This window comes from Balaenoptera physalus, assembly GCF_965194825.1.
Source record: "Balaenoptera physalus genome assembly, chromosome: 3".
In the NCBI taxonomy this organism is placed as follows: domain Eukaryota; kingdom Metazoa; phylum Chordata; class Mammalia; order Artiodactyla; family Balaenopteridae; genus Balaenoptera; species Balaenoptera physalus.
The window spans coordinates 64,245,113-64,270,247 of record NC_138890.1 but is presented as its reverse complement, the minus strand read 5'-3'; the positions used below and the strand labels follow the sequence as shown (position 1 = coordinate 64,270,247).

Below are 25,135 nucleotides of genomic sequence, written 5' to 3'. Positions count from 1 at the left end.
ATCCACCTCCTAGAGTAATGGAAATAAAAACAAAAATAAACAAATGTGACCTAATGGAACTTCAAAGCTTTGCACAGCAAAGGAAACCATAAAGAAGACGAAAAGACAACCCTCAGAATGGGAGAAAATATTTGCAAACGAATCAAGGGACAAAGGATTAATCTCCAAAATATATAAACAGCTCATGCAGCTCAATATTAAAAAAACAAACAACCCAATCCAAAAATGGGCAGAAGACCTAAATAGACATTTCTCCAAAGAAGATATACAGATGGCCAAGAAACACATGAAAAGCTGCTCAACATCACTAATTATTAGAGAAATGCAAATCAAAACTACAATGAGGTATCACCTCACTCCTGTTAGAATGGGCATCATCAGAAAATCTACAAACAACAAATGCTGGAGAGGGTGTGGAGAAAAGGGAACCTTCTTGCACTGTTGGTGGGAATGTAAATTGGTACAGCCACTACGGAGAACAGTATGGAGGTTCCTTACAAAACTAAAAATAGAATTACCATATGATCCATCAATCCTACTGGGCATATACCCAGAGAAAACCATAATTCAAAAAGACACATGCACCCCAATGTTCATTGCAACACTATTTACAATAGCCAGGTCAAGGAAGCAACCTAAATGCCCATCGACAGACGAATGGATAATGAAGATGTGGTACATATATACAATGGAATATTACTCAGCCATAAAAAGGAACGAAATTGGGTCATTTGTTGAGACGTGGATGGATCTAGAGACTGTCATACAGAGTGAAGTAAGTCAGAAAGAGAAAAACAAATATCGTATATTAACGCATATATGTGGAACCTAGAAAAATGGTACAGATGAACCGGTTTGCAGGGCAGAAAATGAGACACAGATGTAGAGAACAAACGTACGGACACCAAGTGGGGAAAGGGGTGGTGGTAGTGGTGGTGGTGTGATGAATTGGCAGATTGGGATTGACATGTATACACTGATGTGTATAAAATTGATGCTAATAAGAACCTGCTGTATAAAAAAATAAATAAAATAAAATTCAAAAATTAAAAAAAAAATGGGCAAAGGATTTGAAGAGATATTTCTATACAAGTGGCCAATGAGCACATGAAAAGATGCATCACTAGTTGTAAGGGAAAAGCAAATCAAAGCTACCGCGAGATACCACCTTATACCCACTAGGACGGCTATAATCAAAAGGACAGATAATAACAAATGATGACAAAGAAGTGGAGAAATTGGAACCCTTATACATTGCTGGGTAGAAATGTAAAATGGTGCAGCCACTTTGGAAAACAGTTTGGCAGTTCCTCAAAATTTAAACAGCATTACCTTATGACCTAGCAATTCCACTCATAGGTATATACCCGAGAGAAATGAAAACATGTTCACACAAAAAACCTTTATATGAATGTTCATAGCAGCATTATTCATAATAGCCAAAGAGTGGAATCAACACAAATGTCTATCAACTGATGAATGGGTAAATAAAATGCAGTATATCCATGCAAAGGAATATTATTTGGCTATAAGAAGAAATGAAGTAGAACTTCCCTGGTGGTCAGTGGTTAAGACTCTGTACTTCCACTGCATGGGATGTGGGTTCGATCCCTGGTGGGGGAACTAAGATCCCACATGCTGCATGGCGTGGCCAAAATAATAATAATAATAATAAAATAAAAATTAAAAAATAAAAAGAAATGAAGTACTGATACATGCTACAACATAATGAACCTTGAAAGCATCATGGTAAGTCAAAGATGCCAGTCCCAGAAGAACACGTCATATTCCAGTTATAGGAAAAATCCAGAAGAGACAAATTTATACAGTAGAGACAGAAAGTAGATTATTAGTTGATTAGGCTGGGGGAAGGGAGGATAGGGAATGTCTGCTAATGTGTACAGGGTTTCTTTTGCGGGTGATGAAAATGTTCTGAAATCAGATTGTGGTGATGGTTGCACAGCCCTGTGAATATACTCAAATCCACTGAGTTGTATACTTTCAATGGGTGAATGGTCTTTGCATTTCTGCTGAGCGCTCCCTTTGCAGAGGAAGAAAGGTGTTGGTCTGGGATGAATGAGGAGGGGAGCAGGGTAGGAAAGGAATTGCAGGGCTGAGACTGCACAGTATCTTCCTGCCTCAAATGGGATGGATGGGCAGAGAGGGAGAGACAGACAGATGGATGTGGACTGGTCAGCTTTCAGGCCAGAAGCATCTGGGCTTGGCTTTGGCCAGTGACATTGTGCCCTGATCTGGAATCTCCTGGGCACAACTCTGCTGGGGGCCTGGCTACCTGGACAAGGCAGCCAGGTTGTTGAGACTGATTGTGTTGAGAGCCGACACCCTCCTGTGGGTCAGATTTAAGAATGTAGCTCTTGAGTCAGTTACCTGAGCTGGAATCTTGGCTTTTCCACTTGTGAGCAGTGTGCCCCTGGCAAGAAATGTAACCATGTAAACTTTCTGGGCCTCGTTTTCCTCATCTGTGCACTAGGCATAATTGCAGACAATAATTCTACACCGACCTCATGGGCTTGTTGTAAAGCTCCAACTAGATATTGAACAAAACATCATTAACTGAGTGCCTGGTACACAGCAAACAATAAATGTTAGTCCTTCTTTTTCTCCTTTCTCCAAGGTGACTTCTAGATAAATCTCAGCTCCTCTGGCACAGGAAGGAGAGCAATGACGGGGCACCTCATCACAGGCAGGCCCTGAGAATCCTGCTTTGAACTGGCTGCAGGGGTGCATCCAGTGGGTAATGCCACCTTTGCAGAAAAGCCAAGGGAAACCGCCAAGCTCTGCTGGTGACTAAGCTGTGACAGTGGGTTGCAGCTTATCTCTCTGCCCATCTTCTCCAGCAGCTGATTGCATCCCCAGGTTGTGTTCTGAAACCATCACCAACCACCAGCGTCTGTCCTTGTTGTGATGCCCGTGTGGGGTGAGCATTGCTGAGGGGGCGGCTTCCAAGGCTGCAGGCTCTAAACCATGTTGTATAATGCGGCACAGCTCTGCATCTGGGGCCAGTCATTCAGAAAACCCAGATGGAAGAGACGAGAGAGAGGAGAGGAGAGGAGAAGGCCCTGCTGCCATGACCCGGATGCCACAGCGGGCTGTCCAGGGAGTCACAGAGGTCTCCGGCCCTCCTGGAGGTGCCCAGTGCAAAGAGAGGGCCCCCCTTTCTGCAAGTGGGGCCAGAGCTAAAGAAATGCCCACAAATCCCTTATCATAATGTTGAAATCCAAGCAGCTCTGAAAGCCCAAGATTTGTTGAGACTCATTTGGTTGCCAAAGCTGACTACCTCACGCGATTGCTCCTCTGTTTTTTGCAGACTATTAATGTGTTTAATTACAGGATCCTGCCCCAGGCCCTGCTATGGATGTTATGTAATGTGTGAAGTGTGAATTGAGTATTCTCTTTCTAAACAGCTAAACAGTTTGAATTCTGAAAGCTCTCTGGACCCCAGGTTTTTGGAAAATGGAATGTGGACCCATATTATTATGAATCTTTTTTACCGTCAGGCTGTAGTCAGAGGGAACACAACACAGACACAATATACACAGAGTAAGAAAAGAGCAGAACGGAGAGAGCAAAGAGTTTGGAACCAGAGATAGCTGGGGCTGGATCCCTACTCTAACTCTTACCACCTGTGGGACCTTGGGAAGGTCACTTAACGTTTCTGAGCCTTAATTTCCTCATCTGTAAAACAGAAATAATAATACCTACCTCCTACGGTTTATTAGGAGATGAAATGAGATAATGCATGCTTAGTACATATAGAGTAAGGGCTTAATAATTACATGATTAATATTAATAAATAACAGTAAATGTGTTATTTGATAGACCATTTTCTCAGCGCTTTGTCCATGGGAATCCACAGGCCAGCTGGGGAGCCAGCACAGCAGCTACGGCCGGACCCTGCATTCGACCCACGCTGCAGGGCAGGCCTCCGGTGCTGGGAGCTGGGTGCCAAGAGGGAGGGCACTGAGGACACTTAGGGGTCAGACTCTGAGTCTCGGGGAGGAAATAATATAGGAGATGCTGGGAGATACTCATAAAAACAGTAATAGCTGGAGCACGAATTCTCGTGCTATGAGAGGTCCAGAGGAAACCTCCTCGACAGAACCTATACCCCACTCCCACCTCCCTGCCACGTGATGTTTTCCCTTTTCTCGGGAAGCCGATGGGTCAACAGACTATGACTGTTGTCTGTCTGTATGGAGGTCTGTGTCCCCTGCAACATGCCTGATGGCCTTCAGCACTGAGGGAAGACAAAGTTCAAACCAGTGAGCAGAAAGCCTCTGGACTTAAGAGATCCAGCTTGTTGCCCTTTGATAGACATGTCACCGTCAGTTAATCACCGAGAAACTTGGCTCTTTCTGTCAAAACTAAGACTAAAATAATTATGATTGGATGTACCCATGGACCCACCATTTCTGCACCAAATAATAAAACACTCCCCTGACCTGGGCCCCCTTTGCTAAAACTCCTCCACTTCCCCTATGCGGGAGGGGCATGGCTGCAGGTGGAGGGCGAATTTCATGCCACCCCCGTCACTAATGGAGCTGCAAAGCTACAGGGACCACACTGCCCATATCATCAGAGAACCTCACCTCTGGCCAAGGCCTGTTTGCTGTGCAGGTCACATGGATATTTCTTGACATTGTAACCGACAGAAATGCCTTTGAGCAAATCCCTTTGAGGAATCCTGGCTCTGGGTGCTCTGAACTTTATGTACTATTGACATCAAAAGTACCAAAGGAGGGCTTCCCTGGGGGTGCAGTGGTTGAGAATCTGCCTGCCAATGCAGGGGACACGGGTTTGAGCCCTGGTCTGGGAAGATCCCACATGCCGCGGAGCAACTGAGCCAGTGAGCCACAACTGCTGAGCCTGCGCGTCTGGAGCCTGTGCTCCGCAACAAGAGAGGCCGCGATAGTGAGAGGCCCGCGCACCGCGATGAAGAGTGGCCCCCGCTCGCCACAACTAGAGAAAGCTCTCGCACAGAAAGGAAGACCCAACACAGTCAAAAATAAATTAATTAATTAATTAATTTAAAAAAAAAAGAAAAAAGATGACTACTATCTTTAAAAAAAAAAAAAAAAAAAGTACCAAAGGATGGTCTAGCCCCATAGGGAGAAGCAATTTTAATTTTACCAGTACCTAGAAAAATACTGCCCTTAGTAGATTCCTCTAAACCAGCGGCCTCCAGCCTTTTTGGCACCAGGGACAAGTTTCGTGGTAGACGATTTCCCCACGGACGGGAGTGTGTGTGGGGGGCTGGGGGATGGTTCAGGCAGTAATGGGAGCGATGGGGAGCGATGGCGAGCGGCAGATGAAGCTTTGCTCGCCTGCCGCTCACTTCCTGCTGTGCGGCCCTGTTCCTAACAGCCCCAGTTCACGAGGCTTCAAGTCTGTGCTGAGGATAACGAGTCTTACTGTTATCACAGGAGTATTTGACCCATCAGCCCATTGACAGACTTGTAGCTTTCTTTGTTCTGAGCATCAAGGAACAAATAAGCACCTAGAGACCAGACAGTTTTTTTCCAAGATCTGTTTATTCCAAAATAAAGACATAAAATTTTAAACAAACTATTAAAACTGATTTTGACTTAGCATGGCTTATTTGATTTTTTAGTTGCAACCACTTAAAGAGGAGGCTTTCTAAATTCAATAAATAGAATAAATAACATTTCAGCTTCACACTCTGCCTCTCATCCTTTCTTTCTGGAAACTTTCCAGGAGAGTCTTCAGAAATGTCATCATATTGCCTGCTGTGGTTTGGTTGCATGGCTTTTCACAGGAGAAAGACTGTTGGGATAAAAGTTGACAAAGGCAGAGTGACTAAAACAGTATGCAACCCAGCAGCCCCAGGAACCACCCTGCCCAGAGCCTGGTGAGTGGACGGGGGGGATGGTCAGTGGGGATGGGGGTGTGCTGGCAGTGGGGGGCTTGAGGCATGGAGCAAATGGATGGGGAGTCGCTAACATTTTGTGCAGGCGGCATAGGTGGTTGACTTTGAAGTAGGATTTCAGGGGTCTGCTTGCCACACACACACACACACACACACACACACACACACACACACATATCAAGTGGCCCTAAATCTCTAAATCTCCTCATTAGAGGAAACTTTCTTGGGATGCTTTGAGGCTTAAAATTTTGTTATTGTTCTTTCTGGCTGTCCTTCCAAGGTCATTTTATAGCACAATGACTAAGAGTGGGATTTAGGGGTCCCAGAGACCAGAGTTCAAATCTCAGTGCTGCCACTTATTAAATATGCAGCCTTGGGCAAATCAGTTAACCTCACTGAGCCTCAGTTTCCTCCTCTACAATGTGAGGGTGGTAAATCTGACAATTGTCATTAAGGTAGGTATTCAATGAAACAGTATATATTAAGCATTTAGAACTGCATGCTGTTGATGGCAGAAACCCCCGCAGTTCAGTAGCTTAGTGAGGAGGGGCCCTCACATGGTGACGGTAATGAAAAAAGTTCACTCCCTCCCCTTTCCTCCAGCGACCAGGGTGTATGCTCAAGAAGAGGACTCACTGATGGACATTTAGGGCAGATGACAAACTTCCACCTGGATGTGGATGTGTCTTCCTTTAAACACCTCCTTGGCCAATGGAAAGAAAACTTTAACTTACAGGCCAGAATATCCACTCGGCAAACTGAATCTCTAAGATAATTTAGAACTGTGTGGGTTACAGTCCTGATTCTCTAGATTTTAGCTTCTAATTACAATCAGCCTAGATTCTTTCATTATTCAAGAGGTGGAGAGAAGTAAAAGCCAACATAAGGGTGAGTGTTTTTTAAAGTGAGAGGGAACAATGAACCATCCGGGCAGATCTCACTTTAATTCTCTTGCTCTGATTAAATTTCTTATATGTCCCTAATCAACCTTGAACTACCAGTTCCAACCTTATCACCCTTTCTCATTCAGATGGAGTTGGCATTGACATTCACACAAAAATAACTAACCAGAGCACATCACAGATAAAAACACACTCACTCCACACTTGTTGTTCTGGAGGGCTTCAACGGTTTTCTTCACCCGATTGAAAATCAGCGGGAAACTTGTTTTCACTGTGGTGTTGGTCATCTGCGACAGACCCTCTTGTAAGCATGCTGTGGTGCAGTTGTCCTGGTAAATAACAAGGATTTAGGAAAAGAAACACTCAGAGGACAGCTTTGAGTAGGAATCACAAAGAGAATGCTTTTAGAGGCTATTTTAATTTAACCAATGTAATCTAAACTTGCATTGTGTTTTAGACAGGTCCCTTGCCAGGCTAGGAAATGATCTTCAATATTTCAAGGTAAGGCCCTTTTCCCACAGTGACACTCCCTGAAGATTTCCAGTATGTTGCACCCCAGGGAACATGAGGCCTGTGGACCCCAGGAAACAACCAGTGCTGAGTCTACTTTTCAAAGGATGCTCCCTTGTTCCAAGTTTGTCATAGTGAGTTTGAAAGTACAGAGAAAGGAAAAGCCTTTTCACACCAGCCTGATGGGATATGCCTGTTGAATACTGCCATTGTTTCAGCAGTAGCTAAAACCATGGATTAAAAACTAAGGGAATGGGCTGGGCCATAAATGTGTGGTTCCTCCTCAGAAGTCATAATATGCTCTTGTCATCTAATAGATGGACCATGGTAGGGTGTGACACCTGACCTCAGCTGTGGTGAAAAGCTCAGGTTCTCCCAGGCCTGGCTTGTGAGAGAGTCAAGCACAACAGCACCTTGGGTAGGTGCTGCTTCCTCACCTTAACCAGGAAATTCCTGCCACGCTTCCTCTCTGCCAAAGTGGGGAATGACTCCCTGGAAACCCTTTTCACTTTCCCTCCACCCACAATCTCAGACACCCTATCCTCCTGGAAGGCAGGCTTCAAACCTTGCAATAGCCACTCTAAATCAGCTAAACAGAAGGATAGGGAGGGAGGGAGGGAGAAGGCAAAGTATGCAGAGAGTTTAGGCCAGAGGAAGGACAAAAGGACGTCATTTTATTTACATTGTTTTGCAACCCTAGAGATACCAGCAAATGGATTAGAAAACAGTGTGATACGAACTATATCATTTGTTATATTCTCAGTCCCAGTTTGATTTAATTGGGCACATGGCCACTAATCTAAAAACACATTCAAGATTCTTTTTTAAATATCGAAAAGTGTTCAGACTTCTCAAGGAGACTAAATGCAAAGAAATGTATATATCAATAGCATAGAATTTCAAGATTTTGAAAGGTTTTTAAAATTGTTACTAATCTGTAACAATTATAACTAAGGAACAGTTTCTTATTTCAGATATCAAATAGAACAATTAATTTTGACTTAAAGGCTTTAAAAAAACATGATCAAGATTATTTTCTTTTACTATACTTACAGAAGGAATGGGCAGACACAAACAATCAGTCACCTGCGAAAGAGAAATTTCACAGTGAAGATTCCAGATGTGAAAACTAAAATTAGTTTGGAAAGATCTTAGAAGAGCATTTACTCACATTGGTGCTGCAGTTGCAGTTTGAAGGTGGATGTTTCTAAAAAAGTTAAGTGGAGAAACAAGAACCCATGGTGAGTGGTGCATTTTTCATCCTCTTATATTTCACTTAAATTTTCAATAATTGCCTTTCCCACTGGTTCCCCCCTCTGCAGATTACCTGCAGGTTGTTGATGAGGTACTCGACATCCTTGATCCCTGTCAAGGTCAAACACCTCTGGCTGGCCGCGGAGCAGAGGAGCAGGGCAGAGGCAAGGACCACAGCCAGGAGCATCTTGACAAGGGGCTGGAGCTTGGCCTTCAAATGCCTTCAAATCAAGTTGTATTTAAAGCTGCCCTGCAAACATGGGAAAACCCTGACATCAAACTGATACCAATGCCCACTTTTTCTCTGTAAATTTGGGCCACTTGACATTGAAACAATATTTGCGTGTGTATATATCTCAAACTGAGTCACTTGGCAAAGACTATGTTACATTGTCCCACGAAATACCATTCCTCAGAAAAGACACTTTTCAAAAAGTTGGGTATCAAGATGCTGCAGGAAAGGTTAAAGATCTTAAAACAATAATTTTTTTTAAGGCAGAGATTCTGGTTGTGAGAGTGAAAATACTTTCCATGAAAGCCCAGGTCTGTATTTTCCCCTTTTTACTTTATTGGAAATGCTGATATAATAGCCAGTCACTGGTATTCTGACGAAGGAGGGCAGGGAGGATGAGAAATAGTGCAGGAGAGCGGTTCTGTCATCAGGGATTTTGCAAGCTCTGTCTCGTCATTGCTACCTCAATCTTACTATACTTTACTCCCAAATCTTAAACTTGTCTTCCATGCTTGGGGCCAGATTCCCTACCTCACACAAATGCTTCCTGGAACAAGTGACTGAAGGAGGAAGTCTTCAACTTAAGCACAAGAATGCAGCAGCAGTGCCCGTTAAAACTGGCCTGGAGGATTCCTTAGTGTCTTTAGGGAACTTACATAGCACTGTGCAACATCCAGTAAAAACGCCATGCTCAAAATAAGATAATAGTTAACATTTATTGAGTACTCATTACATACCAGTCACAATTCTAAGCACTTTATGGGAATTAAACCATGTAATGTGTACAGTCATCAAATGAGGTCTGTACTAATTTGTCATCCCCATTTTTTTACCTTTTAAAACGCTGTCTGCACCTTAGCTTCTTGGTTCTTTGGAGAAGCTGTTCTAATCCCTATGAGCCAAGAAGCAGTCTTACTGTAGCCCTATGAAGGAAGTTGTATAATTATCCTCATTATTTTATTTTATAGCTGTGGAAACTGAGGCACAGAGAGGCAAACAATTTGCCCAAAGCCACACAGCCAGAAAGCAACAAAATTTGTATTCAAACCCAGAAGTCTGACTCCCAGGTTCAGTCCTTAATATTCTGGCTTTCCTGCTTCTCTGTGTGTTTTTTGTCTGCCTCTTCCATCAGGATATATATCTCTTGTGGGTCTACTTCACCCCTGTATCCTTAGCACTTGGGAAGGTGCCTGGGGAACAGTGGGCCATCACTAAATCCTTGTTGGGTCAAATCATGAATGTGAAAAGTTTTTGAAATAGTAAGAAATGTGCACATAAACTGAGATTTTATAAGATTTCAGACCTAGTTTCTAGGGTACATATTTGGAGGTGTGTGCACTTAAGAAAATATTTCTTCTACATAATAGAGACTGAAAAGGCACTTTGCTTGGCACTTTGTGCCGTAGTGGCCAATGGGGACAAACCCATACGATTTCTCACCACTACTCTTACTACTGTAAGAGCGTGTGACATTATTGCTTTTCTCGTTGCACGTTGTTCCTTACGAGCGACGATGGTTCATTGGTGTTTGGCGGCTCTATGTGGCCACACTATCTTGGTGGCAAACAAGGTAAAAAGAAAGTGGCTTTCTGCTTAATTCCCCAAATGCTCCCGCATCTCTAACTTCCAGGACTGTCCTCTGCAGGCACTAAGAAGAAGGTTCAAAGGCTTCCCAGCCTATGGCAAACACTTTTATTACCGAGTCCAGTATCTATGCCCTTTCCTTGATGGTAGAACCCTGATTAGTTCATGGTGGCAATGTGCCCAGCCAAACATTCACTTTTTCAGCCTCTCTTGCTGCTATAGGCGACCATGTGACATGTTCTGATCAATGCAATGTCTGTATAATTCTTTTGCTTTCTTGGTAGTAGGAGATAAAAGTAGCTGAAACCTGCCCTTACCCCTTATTCCAGTTTGGGCATGGATGTGATGGCAGGAGCTTCAGGAGCAATCTTATAACCATGAAGGAATGGAAAAGAGAATTGCAGCAATAGCAGCACTAACACTTTACATAAATAGAAAATAATCATAAAAAACAATAAAAATAAAACCATGAAAGCAACACCAGAAAGTAACAATAAGAATAGAAGAGTGATACTAAATTCTAGCTAGATATCACTGCCTACTGAAGACCCTGAGCCTTGAAACTCAGTAAAAATGGAAAGCTGTTATAGAAATGGAAACTACCATGTGCTGGAGAGATGTTAAAAGATATGTGAGGGTCAGATTGAACCTTTTTCCCTGACATCATTGGAAGATTTAAAAGAGACTTGAAAGGGCAGTCATCTCACTGTGTGAATCAACATTATTTAATGCTGTGTGTATGGACCATGGAAATCATTCCACACAGCATCAGGTGTGCCCCTCACACTGAGGAAGACCCCTCTTACTGCACAGACGGGGGCTGTACCCAGAAAGACGAATGGATGTGTCCAAAGCCATATCTCTAGTTAATGGTGGGGGATAGTATAGTGTTGTGATTAAGACCAGGAAGCCTGAGAACAGACTGCCTGGGTTCAGATCTTGCTTCTGTCGTTTGTTAGACACATGGCCTTGGGTGGATGTCTTGACCTCTCCAAGCTTCCATCTCCTGACCATAAAACACCGATGAGTGTGGAAAATGGGGATAGGGTTGTTATATAAGGCCTATCTCAGAGAATTCTTGTAAAGATTAAAAGAAATGTTTATGCAGCGTGTAATGCAGACTAAGTAGCCTCAGTTTGAAATTTGACAGGGCAATGTAGTCTAGCTTAGGACTCAACAAACTGTAACCTACTTGGCCAGATTCAGTGTAAGCCCTGAAAGCTAAGAATGGTTTTTAATCCTTTTGAAGTGTTATTAAAAAATAATTAACAGATAAAAACAAAGAAGAATGTGTTACAGAGACCATATATAGCCTGTGATGTCTAAAATATTGACTATCTGACCCTTTACCAAAAAGGGTAGTTCACATACCGCATTCCTCATTTTCAGAAGATACCATCTGTTATCTCCCACTCCTGGGAAGGGCACAGCTAGGAGCTGGTGGCTCACGTGTCTCTTCTCCCATTGTCCTTCTGTTATTCAGGTCAGCCCTCCATACAGAGGAGAAGGGAGTGGGGGCCCTGGAATCTTCGGCTGCCTGATTCTCTGAAGTGCTGGAGGCCCATCATTTGCTGCAGCTGTCTGTGGAATGAGCTTGATGGTCCCACGAGCAAAAAATCTTCTCTTCGTGTAGCCATGACCCACCATCAGTGGTATCTAAAGCAGGCCCTGGTTTACTGGGAACAGTTTTGCATGTTGAAGTCAGAAGAAAAGCGGGTGAACTAACATCCTTTTCTTCCTGGGCCAAATCCTGGCCTGACCAGCTAGCCTTGGGTCACCCACCCTCCTACCTAACGCCTAAGAGCTGGTGCTGGGGAACGGTGATCAGTGGACATTGGTGCTCCTTGGGCAGGTTACCTAGCCTTTCCAAGCATCATTGTACCATCAACACTCACCCACACAGGAATCTGTGGCAGATCACCTAGGCCTACCTCACGGAGAGATAGGAGTGTTCCATTTGGAATACTTCTTCAGGAATGAGCCACGTTTCCATTTGGAAATTTGGTCTGGTCTGATCCAATCTCTGCTCATACTCTGCTTTCCCCTCACCTACCACCCTCCAGTCATGTTGGTTTCTTTCTATGTCCAGCCTCCAGGCCGTTGCTCTTGCTGAGTTCTGCCTGGAATATTCTTTCTCAGCTCTTCCATGTATGGCCCATTCTCATCCTTCAGGTTTCAACTCAAAAGCCACCTCCTCCACGAAGCCCTCCATGACCATAGTAGTCTTTGCAATCTGCATGATTCTGTCTTAGGGTCTATTCCTCCTTGTGGGCTGTAAGTTCCATGAGAGCCAATACGATGACTGACTCTTGTTCATTTGTATTCCCAGGGTGCAGTCTATATTAAGTATTTAGGAATTACTGGTTAAATGAATGAATGATGAATACATTTAATCTTGTAAAAGCTTATTAAATTTATATTATTTATGAAATGACCAATACATGTTCTCCGTGGACCAGTAACAAAAAAAGAGCAAATATAACATTTTAAAAACCTGAGCCAGGAAAGTGATTCAGCAATGAACAAAATAAACCTTCCTGTTCTGTAGTCCCTTGAGAAATTTGAAGTACTTTTTAATCTCTTCTTCTTTTCAATTCTCATTGAACTACATGAGGAAGGCATGTCAGGTGTGGGAACTCCAGCTCTGTAAAGGATGAAACAGAGAGAGAGTTGACTATTCTTAACAATTCTTTCCCATCTCCCCACCCACTCAGTTATAAAAAAGAAAAGAATTAAAAGTACTTAAATGATAGCTCTGCAGTTCAAAACACCATTAAACAGCAGATGTTTATCTATGCAAAGTCTACAATTTTTGAAGTTTAGCTTCTAGGATTTCTTTCAGTATCAAAATGCACATATGCAAATGATCTCTTACAGAGGAAATACACCAAGCTCAGAAATTAATTACTCACCTATTTTATCAAGAAGATCGGAGAGTAAGATGCTTACCAAGATTTAGCATGGATAACATATTTTACAATAAATGACAAAAGACTATACTCAACCATTTATTTTGTTATAAAGATAAAGTTTGACATTTTTGTTTTGTGATTAAAAACCCATGTGTCATGGATTATTTCTCTGGGAATAAAACAAAATGGTTATTTGTTCTAGGAAGCCACAGCACAAAATGATACACCCCAAAAAAGGCACTCAGTTTCTAAGTAAAACCCATTCTATTTTTTTCTGTAAACAACCAAGAGATAACTAGTTATGAGATTCCTCAAGCACTAATTTCTTAATCAAATAGTTATTTCTAAGTTAGTATTTCCCAATCAAGTGTGATGGGGCAAACCCCACTGGATGTGCTGTCATCGCTTTAGGGGCTTCTCCCCCAAGGAGGTGATTTCTAGCTGGGTGCCCAACACCCTCCCCTTGCATCCATCCCTCCTAAGGAAATTCTGGGTCCCATGGACACAGAGCCTACTCTCCCAGACTGGCCCCTATGCAGTTTCCAGAGCTCCGAGACCAGCATCCTCTCTTCCCTCCCCTCCCCTCTTCTCCTCTGCACTGTTGGTGAATAACAATCCAGGCTATCTTTGTCGATGGAATTTTCACACCCTCCTATCGACACAGCCCATCATTACCTGAAACCTGCCCCTACATTAGTTAAAGACTGTGGGACCCCCTTTGCTGTGGCTAGTTTACTAGTGTCCATCTAATTAAGTAAGTGTCCATCCTGTTCTGGGTCCCATTGGGGAAGGCACTAGAATTTGTTGAACCCTTACTACATACAAGGGGACATGTTAAGCACTTTATGTATATTATCTGACTCAGGCCTCTTGACAGTCTTTATTAGCCCCATTTTATAGATGTGGAAATTGAAGCTCAGAGAGGCTGAGAGTCACCTTAGTCACACAGCTGGCAGTGTGAACTGGATTTATCTGCTTAGCTGGACTCTCCGATTCGTCCCAATGACATGTCTACTTATATTGGTGCTATTGTACCATGACCTTTCGTTTCTGTGGCTCTTCTGTATATCTAAATATATGGTTGGGAATATCTGCCTGCTTCTTATTACTTGTCATTTTCAAAAGTGCCTTAGATGGCTTCAAACATTTATAGCTCTAGATTGGTTTTAGAATCCTTTTGATAAGTTTCCTCCCCCAAAAAATCATATTAGGATTTTAATTGGGATTGTGTTCAATATAAACTGAATTTAGGAACAAATGATGTCTTTGAAATATTGAATCTCTCCATCCAGGATGATGATATGTCTCTATATATTCAAGCCTTTTTTTATTTCCCTCAATTCAATTTTATATTTCTTTTTTCATACAGGTTTTGCAGAGTTTTGTGAAGTTTATTCCTAGGTCTACCTATTTATTCAACAGTATTTATTGAGAACTTATTATATCCTGAGCATTGTTCTAGGCCTCTGGGGATAAAGCAGTGAGCAAAACAAAGTACCTTGTCTTGGGAAGCCTACATTCTAGAAAGCAGAGAAAGACAATAAACAAACAAATATCTTGGTAATATGTCACGTGGTCATAAGTGCCATGAAAATCAAAAGCAGGTGAGGAAACAGTGAGTGGTAGAAGGTGGGAGTTATGTTCTTTAAGGTGGGCAGTGATTTTGATCAGTATTAAATCTCTGATACAGTGATTTGAGTAGAGGTCCACAGAAAGTGGGTGAGTGCGTCAGGCAGATATCTTGGAGAATATTTCAGGCAGTGAGAATAGAAAGCTCAAGGGCCCTGAGGATAGAGTGTGTCTGCCATGCAGGAAGAACAGCATGGAGGCTAGTGTTTCTATAGCAGAGTGATTAAAGAAAGAATAGAAACATTGGGGTCAGAGAGGAGCCAGAAAGCAAATCAAATAGAGCATGATAGGCAGTGAGGAGGACTTGAGATTTTACTCGAAATAAGGTGGACGCCATCAGAGAGCTTTGAGCAGAGGAATAACATGATCTGACCTATATTTTAGGTCATGAAGAATAGCTGCTGCATGGAGAATAGCTGGGACACAAGAGTGGAAGACTTGATCGCCTTTTACAGTTAGATCTGATAGGCTGCTATTGAGATGGTCTATATAAGAGCTGTTGGTGGCTTGGACCAAAGTGGTATCAATAGTGGTAGACAGATAATTCAGAATCTGGATGTATTTTTAAAGTAGAGCCAATAGATATGCTGGTGGGCTGGCTAAATGATGAGAGAGAAAGAGAAGAGTCATTAACTGACATAAGGAAGACCGCAGAAGAAACAAGTATTGGAGTGGAGGAGTTGAGATGGGGTGAATTTTGTTTTGGACCTGTTTAGTTTGAGATGCCTATTAAGCATCCAGGGGCCATGTTGAGTAGGTAGTTGGGTAAAAAGGGTAAAGAAAGAGATGAAGTGTTTTCTATTTTAATAGCTATTGAGTGCAGGGTTACATTTTCTAACTGGTTATTGCTAATATTATAGGTATAGAAGTTAGCTTTTGCTATGTAGCAAAAGACCACAACACCTTAGTGGCATGCCACAAAAATCGTTAATTTCACATATATTTATGGGCTTCAGGTGGGCTTGACTGAACAGCTCTGCTGATCTTGTCTGGGCTTACTTATATATCTGCAGGTTTGCAGTAGTTGGTTAATCTAGGTTGGGCCTGGCTTCCACATACCTGAGACCATCGGGATAATCCCATGTAAAAGTTCTTCTCATGGTAGTGGAAGACATGTAGGAGTAAAGCCCAATGCTTAGTTTCATCTCAGGCCTCTGCTTGCATCACTTCTGCCTACATGCCAGTACCAAAGCAAGTCATATGGCTGATCAATGAGTAAAGCAGGGCACCTTGCCCATGGTGAGAGGAGATGTAGCAGTTACATGGCAAAGAGCATGGATATGGGGAGGAGGGAGGAACTAGGCCAAGTGATGCAATCCAACACAAGAGAAAAATGATTAATGTTTGTATCTTTATCTTATACCCACCAACTACTGAACCCTCTTATTAGTTTTAATGATTTTCAATGGATTCTCTTGGTTTTTTTCCGTAAGTAGATGTTCTCATCTGAAGATAATAATCCTCTCATCCAGGGATCAGCAAATTTTTCTTAAATGTCCAGCTAGTGGATATTTCAGACTTCGTAGGCCATATGGTCTCTGTCCCAACTCTTCAACTCTGTTGCTGTAGCAGGGAAGTAGCTAGAGACATTACATACATTAACGCCTCTGGCTTTGTCTCAATAAAACTTCATTTAAAAATAAACAAGCAGCCAGCCCGTTTTCTGACCCCTGCTGCTATAATCAATTTCTTTAGTCAATTTCTATGTCTTGTTTCCTTTTGTTGTTGTTATTTCACAGGTAGAATTAAGGAAATGCCATTGTTGTCATAGCAAGCCTTGTGGCCATTTTCTTCGCTTTACTGGGAATACTTTCAGTGTTTTCCATTTAAATATCATGTTTGCTATTGATTTCATCATAAAGAATAGTTTTGTATTTCTAGTTTACTAAGTTTTTATTAGACATGTCTCTCAATTTTACAGAGTGTCTTTTTAAGTTCCTGTCAGGACCGTGAGTTTTATCTTTTCACTTATTCATGTGATAAATTATTTTAATAGATTACCAAATGTTGAATCATCCTTACATTCCTTGAATAAAATCTATTTGGTCCTACTACATTACCACTTTAACACATTGCTGGATTCAACTTGCTATTCCTTTATTTTGAATTTTTTGAATTTTGACCTCCACTGGGAGGTCTTCCTAGGCTCAATCAAACATTCAGCTAAATGTGGACTCAGCTAAACATTCAAACTCACAAGACCATCCTAGGTCACACTCAGTACCTGCCTCCTCTGAAGGGTAGAGGATGGACATAATTTGCAGGAAGGCCGCATTCGTTGCTTCTCTCCATGGGAGCGGTCATCCAGGAGTCGTTCCTTTAGCCCTCCACATGAGATGGCTCAGGTGTGAAGAAGCAAGACTCCCACTGCAAGGGGATAGGATGGTGGTGGCTTAAAGGCCTTGTGCCCCATAGGAGCCAGTATCTCTTGGAAAAGTTCCAGTGGGGGGGGGGCTTCCAAGTCCCCTGCATTCAGGGGAGCCCAAGGCTGTGATGTCCCCATGAGGAATTATGGTTCACTGGTAGTCCTCCCAGTGCAGACACACTTTGCCAATCAGGCCCAGTTGATATTTTACCTTCATCTGGTTTTCAGGGAAACAGAACTAAAAAATTAATGGAAAGGCCAAATTCTCTTTTGGAAGGGGAAACTGTTGTGTTAATACAGTACATGCATCATCTACATCCATAAGTTCATTCTTAATTTTCCCTTTTTTACGCTTTCTTTTTCAGGTTTTGGTCAGGATTATGCTATCCTCATAAAGTGCGTTAGGAAGCTTTCCATCTTTCTCTATACTTTGTAAGAGTTTAATCAGCCTGAGAATTTTCAGTGTTCCGTCACGCTCCATGGAAAGCAGGGGATTTTTCTTGTTCATTTCCACAAACCCAGTGACAACAGTGCCTGGGACACAGCAATTGGATTATTTGCTGTCCTTTCTGTTCTACCTAAAGAGGGGTCCGTGGCATTGTTCTGGGTTCCTGTCGTAACTTAAAGGAAAACTTTCACAATGTCTGGAGCCCTTGAGGTCCTGCAAATGAAGGAGGGGATGTCCTCAAACTCCTAGCATCAGGAACCCACTTAGGTGGCACCAACCTTGACTTCCAAATGGAACAGTACGTTTACACAAGAAAAAGTAATTGTATCTACATCATAAATCTGAAGAGAACCGGGAGAAGCTTCTGCTGGCAGCTCATGCCATTGTTGCCTTTGAAAATCCTGCTGGTGTCATGTCATATCCTCCAGGACTACTGGCCAGTGGGCTGTGCTGAAGTCTGCTGCAGCCAGTGGGGCCACTCCTATTGCTGGACACTTCACTCCTGGAAACTTCACTAACCAGATCCAGGCAGCCTTCTGGGAACTGCAACTTCCGGTGGTTACTGATCCCAGGGCCTGCCCCGCATGTCTCTGGGTAAAGCACACTCTCCTCTGCACCGTGTGGACGTTGCCGTCTCACACATGGGCAAGGGCGCTCACTCAGTGCACCTGATGCGCCGGATGCCGGCCGGGGAAGTTCTGCGCCTGCGCGGCGCCATCTCCCGTGAACACCCGCGGAAAGTCACACCTGCTCTACTTCTACTGAGACCCTGAAGAGATGGTAAAGGGAGAACCGGCTACAGCTGAAAAGGTTGAGAGCACGGAGGAACTTCAGGGTGAACGGACTGCTCCAGCTCCCGAATTTACGGCCCCTCAACCGGAGGTGGCAGGCTCGGCTGCAGGCGCAGGGGCCCTCTGCCCTCTTCGGCGACTCCCCGCTGAAGACTAGTCAGCCCGCCTCCCAGGACGGCACTGCAGCCAGTGGGTAGGTACATCCGCCAGGTCGCCTTAAGCTGTTCTTCCGCAGACTCTTAAACAGAAAATGCAAATAAGGTTGAAGGAAAACCACCGTTTCTTTAAAAAAAAAAAAGCATTGCTGAACGAATTAAGTTCTCATAAGAACTTGTCCATAAAATCTGGTTCTGATGACTTTCGGATGTTAACTCTGGCATTTTCTGTTTTTGTAATCTTTTTAGTGCTCTATTAGGTTTTTCACTTATTGATTTTTTTTTTATTGCGCATATTCCTAGAAGATGATCCCAGATTTTTGCTAACAAAGTAGTGATATTGTGCATTTTGCCCACATTTTCTCTTTGGTGAAACTTGTAGGAAAGTTGTATAGTTGATTATTTTCAGAGAACCAAGTTATGCTTTTATTTATCAATACTGTGTATGATTTTTCTTATTCTAATTTAGCATTTTTGCTATATTATAAATTATTATTACCTTAATTAATTCCTTCTTACCTGATTTAGATTATTTTATTGTTCCTCTGCTAGCTCCTTAAGTCACATGTTTGCTTCATTTTTAAAACAGATAGTAGCTCCAGTTATTGAGTACACTATTACATGTATTATCTCACTGAATCCTCATAACACCCCATAAGGCCTCAAAAGAAGTCTTTAGCATAGTGTTTATGAGTGCAGACTCGAGCTACGGTTGCTGCCATTTGTAACTTGTGCATGTGACTTCTCTGTGCTCCTATTTCTTCACCTGTAAAATGGGATAATCATATAATCTACATTATAGGCCTGTTAAGGGAGATAAATAAATTCATACACATAAAGCCCCTAGAACCGTGTCTGGCACATATTTTGCACCATGGAAGTAGTTGATATTATTATTTAAAGATGAGGAATTGAAGCTTTATAAAGTTAAGTAACTCGCCCAGGATCACATAGTTATTACTAGATAAGAAGCCAGTCTTTTGAACACAGCAGCCTTGTGTAGATTTTGGGGTGTGGTTTGCTTGTTCTCATTAATGTCTTTCTTTTTTTTTTAAAGGAATTCCTTTATTTTTAAATTTTTATTTATTTATTTATTTATTTATTTATTTATTTATTTATTTATTATTTTTGGCTGTGTTGGGTCTTCGTTTCTGTGCGAGGGCTTTCTCTAGTTGCGGCAAGTGGGGGCCACTCTTCATCACGGTGCGCGGGCCTCTCACTATCGCGGCCTCTCTTGTTGCGGAGCCCAAGCTCCAGACGCGCAGGCTCAGTAGTTGTGGCTCACGGGCCTAGTTGCTCCGCGGCATGTGGGATCCTCCCAGACCAGGGCTCGAACCCGTGTCCCCTGCATTGGCAGGCAGACTCTCAACCACTGCGCCACCAGGGAAGCCCTCTCATTAATTTCTTAATAGTCTATAATTTAAGTTTTGTTTTCTTACTTCATGAAGTTTCTATTGGTTTCTTCCTCTGAATGAAACCTTTTTGTTTCTTCCTATCCACGTGATCTTCATCCTTGGAACTCAGAAATTTCACCAGAATTTGTCTAGTTGTGGCTATTCTTTTTACTCCTGACCAGCAAATAGCCCATTTGATTTTAAGATCATAATCTTTCTTCCAATTAAAATCTTTTCTTTTAGTTTTTTGATCATCAATCTTCATTTTTGTCCTCCTATAATTCCTATTGTACATATTTTGAAATGTCTTAAACTTATTTTTCATGCCTTTGTTTTTCCCTTAAATTTCTTACCATTGTTTTTACTCCTGGTTTCTGGGGGAACTTTTGGATTGGGTCCTTTAATTCCCAATTCAATTATCTGCAGAATCCAATCTGTTGTTTAACTGCCTCTATTGAGGGTTTTTTCCCCACCAATGAATATTTTAACTTAAAATTTTCAACGTGCATTCCAAATAGTATGTAATAAGCTCATGAAGCCCATCATGCACCATTTTTATAAAAATGATTAATTAAGAATTCCACCAAAGCTTTTATTTCCATTAAAGGTTCTTTGACCCTGGATACAGCCATCCAACTTCTCTTTCTCCGAAATCTGATACCCACTGTCAGACCCTAAACCAGTTTATTTGGTTCAGGCTCACTCTCCCCCATACCTTACTTCAGCATCTTTCCATCTTCTTTTTTGATCTTTAATAAAGTTTTAATTTTAGAACAGTTTAAGGTTTACAACACAGTTGTGAATATAGTACAGAAAGTTCTCATATACCCCACATCTAGTTTCCCCAGCTATTAACCTCCTACATTTGTTACTTATGTACATGGTACATTTGTTACAATTGATGAACCAATATTGATACATTATTATTAACTGAAGTCCTTACATTATTCAGATTTTCTTAGTTTTTCCTTTATGTCCTTGTTCTGTTCCAGGATCCCATCCAGGACACCACATTATGTTTAGTCGTTATGTCTCTTTAGGCTCTCCTTGGCTGTGACAATTCCTCAGACTTTCCTTGTTTTTGATGACCTTGACAGTTTTGAGGAGTACTGGTCAAGCATTTTGTAGAGAATGTCCCTCAGTTGAGATTTGCCTGATGGTTTTCTCATGATTAAACTGAGGTTGTGTGTTTTGGGAGGAAGACCACAGAAGTCAAGTGCTATTTTTGTCACATCATATCAAAGGTACGTACATCAACATGACTTATCCCTACTGATGTTGACCTTGATCATCTGACTGAGGTAACATTTGTCAGGTTTCTTACTGTTGATTATTCTTTTCTCCTTTTTCCGTACTGTACTCTGTAGAAGGAAGTCACCATACATAGCCCACACAGAAGGAGCAGGGAGCTATGTTCCATTTTCTTGAGGGCTGAGTATCTACATAAATTATTTGGGATTCTTTTGCATGGGAGATTTGCCTCCTCATTTATTTATATCAGTATGGACTCATGAACATTTACTTTACACTTTGGGTTACAATCCAATACTGCCTTATTTATTTTGTTGCTCAAATTGTTCCAGCTTTAGCCACTTTGGAGATGTTTAAATTGTCTGCTGTGTCCCTTTTGACCCTATCATTGGGGCTTTTTTAGTTTTTTGAGCACTGTATTACTTTCTGGTACCAGAAGATGTTCCAGGCTCACCTTGTCTATTTGCTTCCCCAGTCCTAGAATCAGCCATTTCTCCAAAGAGTGCGGATTCCTTTTATTGGGGAATGGTATTAGAAAGCAAGATGGAAGCTAGCTGTGTTCATTGCTGCTGGGGTTCTGTTTTTTTTCTTTTCAGTTGTGCAATTGTATTTTTTATCTTCAAGAATTGTTACATATTATTTGCTTTCCTAACAGCCTGCTCTTGCTTTATTGATACAATGTAAGAATAAGAATTGTTAAAAATATATACACAGGAAGTGGGGGAGAGAGATGCTCTTTTATTAAGCGCTTTTCATTCAGTATTATTTACTCTGAATGTTCCATTAAACCGCTGAGTACTTTTATATATTTGGTAATTTTTTGCTCTGCTGATGCATATGGACAGCTGTTCAGAAAGATAATCAGGATGGGCAGCTGAGATGGGTCCCAACAGAGACTATGTAAGCCAATGTAATTTCTTTCAGTCCTTAACAAACATAGAAGACAAATTTAGATGTATAATTTTTCTTTAGCAGCTTAGAGATTGAATAGTTTATTCAGGACAGGGATGGTGCTGTAAGCAGTGCTAAGCTGCTTGGATGGAATTTCATGTTAGCTCAAGAGCAAGGTCTCCTTCTTGTCTTGGAAGTTGGACATCAGCTAGCACAGAGCCTCCCTCTAGGTGACATCTTGGCCATCACAGAGTCTTCCTCCACCCAGAGGACAAGCCCTGTCCTCAGCAGCCTCAAGGATGCAGATTTTAAGCAAGGTTACTGGATTCCACTCCCCTTGGTCTCTAGCACCTGCTCTAGGTACTTTAGGTAAAAGTCTCAAAACAAAAAAATATTGAACTTTGTCTCTGCTCACTCCTTTTTTTTTTTAAACATCTTTATTGGAGTATAATTGCTTTACAATGGTGTGTTAGTTTCTGCTTTATAACAAAGTGAATCAGTTATATATCCCCATATCTCCTCCCTCTTGCATCTCCCTCCCATCCTCCCTATCCCACCCCTCTAGGTGGTCACAAAGCACGGAGCTGATCTCCCTGTGCTATGCGGCTGCTTCCTACCAGCTATCTGTTTTACATTTGGTAGTGTGTATATGTCCATGCCACTCTCTCACTTCATCCCAGCTTACCCTTCCCCCTCCCCGTGTCCTCAAGTCCATTCTCTACATCTGCATCTCTATTCTTGTCCTGCCCATAGGTTCGTCAGAACCCTTTTTTTTTTTTAGATTCCATATATATGTGTTAGCATACGGTATTTGTTTTTCTCTTTCCGACTTACTTCACTCTGTATGACAGACTCTAGGTCCATCCACCTCACTACAAATAACTCAATTTCATTTCTTTTTATGGCTGAGTAATATTCCATTATATATATGTGCCACATCTTCTTTATCCATTCATCTGTCGATGGACACTTAGGTTGTTCCCATGTGCTGGCTATTGTAAACAGAGCTGCAATGAACATTGTGGTACATGACTCTTTTTGAATTATGGTTTTCTCAGGGTATATGCCCAGTAGTGTGATTGTTGGGTCGTATGGTAGTTCTATTTTTAGTTTTTTAAGTAACCTCCATACTGTTCTCCATAGTGGCTGTATCAATTTACATTCCCACCAACAGTCTGCCCGCTCCTTTTATAGTAACCTGCTCTATCTCTAGCTCCCTGAGGGGGTACAATGGCCCTGCTCCTCCTCCACGGCTAGTGACAGGTCCTAGAAACCCAGCCCAGCTTAGAGGGCAGGTTTCTCGCTACCCACCCCACAACCCACTGGATTACTTAGACCTCCAGTGTCACTAAGCTAGTGAGAGGCAGAGCCAGGATTCAACCCATGCTCTTTGTATTATCTCATTCTGTCTCTCAGGTTGACCATTAAAGTAAACAATTCAAACTCAATCACTGTTTGTATTGTTCTTTCCATAGTCTAGATAGTATTAACTTGATTAAACAGGTAAAATGGAATAGAGGAACTTAATAAAACTACTGTGGCCACAGTCACAGTTACAAGTGAAGGTCAGGGTAGGGGTAGCAGGCACCATGAACTCAGAGCAATGGTGGGGAGAAGTATCAGGCCACAGGCACCATGCACATCCTAGGGGTTTATTTCACGGCTCCTTTTGGTGGAAAAAAAGGCACCATCTCTGGCTACATTTCTGCTGTTTCCAGAACGCCTGGGACACCAAGCATGGGAACCAGCAGAGGCCTCACCCACAAAACCATGTGCTTTAGTGTCTGCCTAAAAGAATGAAAGACTAATGTGTTTTCCAAGTTGATTTCAGAAAAAAAGATAAGCAAAGCAAAGAAAGAAAGTCCCCTTGCTCTTCATGACGCTGCATAAGAGGCAGACTGGAGATCCTGTGCAGTACCTCTAAAAGTTCTCAGTAACGGCGGGGGATCTCCAATAGCCAGTGTTCACTTCAGTCATCCTGGTGGGGTTTCAGTTTGGCTCAAAGAGTGCAGAAATTGCTGAATAGAGTATCATCTTAGTTAACAATTGTTACACGATTTTATGAAGTTTTGCTACTAATGGTCCTTTTAGATAAGGTATTTGTTTTATTCATTCCAACTTGTCCTTATTATCCGTCTAAGGAAGCATTGGGGGTCTGAGGTAGGGTCAGGGTCAGTATCAGACTGTGGGTAGGGTCTTTTTTATAGGCTTGTCCCCCTGGGAATGTTTGATTCAGTTGCACACTCCCTTTTTCTGGAAGCCTGCTCCTCTTGTGGCCCCAGTGACAGCACATGCTCTTAACTTTCTTCTACCTCATGCACTACCTCTCAGTGTCCTTTGCTGGCTCCTGGCCCTGTCCAGCCTCTCTGTACTAGATTGCCCCAGCACTTGGTTCTGGGCTCTCAGCGCTTTTCTACATGACTTAGATACTCTCCTTCATTCCTGGCTTTACCCCATCCACATGCTGGTTTCTCTCAGTTGTATCTCCAGCACTGGCAGTTTCAGTGAGCTCTACACTTGTGTTACAAGTGTAATATATTTAAATATGTGTAGATTGCATTTCCCTCTGAATAATCATTTCACCATTTCCCATAATCCCTTGGCCGTAGCAATGTGACTGGAAAGAATTTTTGTATCCTTCAACTATATTAGAATTCTGTATATAGGGAGAAGATTCTCCTTGCCCCCACCCCATCTCTGCTGTCTGGGCTGTGATGCTTGCTTCCCAGGGCAGGAGAAGAATGGAACAGGATGAATGAAAGTTGGAAGCCCACCTCTTCTGGTACCAAGGGCTTGTTGGGAAAAGAAGGTGGGGCAGAAGAGGCAGACAATGAGAGTTTTTGTTCAGTCTACTTTGGAGGCTAAGAGAGGAGATCGTCTCCCATCTGGGCCCGATGCCAGCTTGGGTG

At 42.3% G+C, this 25,135-nt stretch overlaps 1 protein-coding gene and 1 pseudogene across 2 annotated transcripts; one reads left to right on the top strand and one right to left on the bottom strand.

Annotated features, from left to right (window-relative positions):
* Positions 1 to 2,935: 2,935 nt before the first annotated feature.
* IL9 (interleukin 9) lies at positions 2,936 to 11,884 on the bottom strand. The gene is made up of 3 exons (XM_082455523.1): positions 8,609 to 11,884; positions 7,008 to 7,139; positions 2,936 to 5,805 (listed from the first exon to the last, which is right to left on the bottom strand). The coding sequence occupies exons 1-3, from the start codon at positions 8,759 to 8,761 to the stop codon at positions 5,695 to 5,697; spliced, it is 396 nt and encodes a 131-aa protein (XP_082311649.1). The 5' UTR covers positions 8,762 to 11,884; the 3' UTR covers positions 2,936 to 5,694.
* A 6,052-nt stretch (positions 11,885 to 17,936) lies between these two features.
* LOC309657355 (small ribosomal subunit protein uS2B pseudogene) lies at positions 17,937 to 18,893 on the top strand (annotated as a pseudogene). The gene has a single exon. The product of its transcript is annotated as a small ribosomal subunit protein uS2B pseudogene (transcript).
* Positions 18,894 to 25,135: the final 6,242 nt, after the last annotated feature.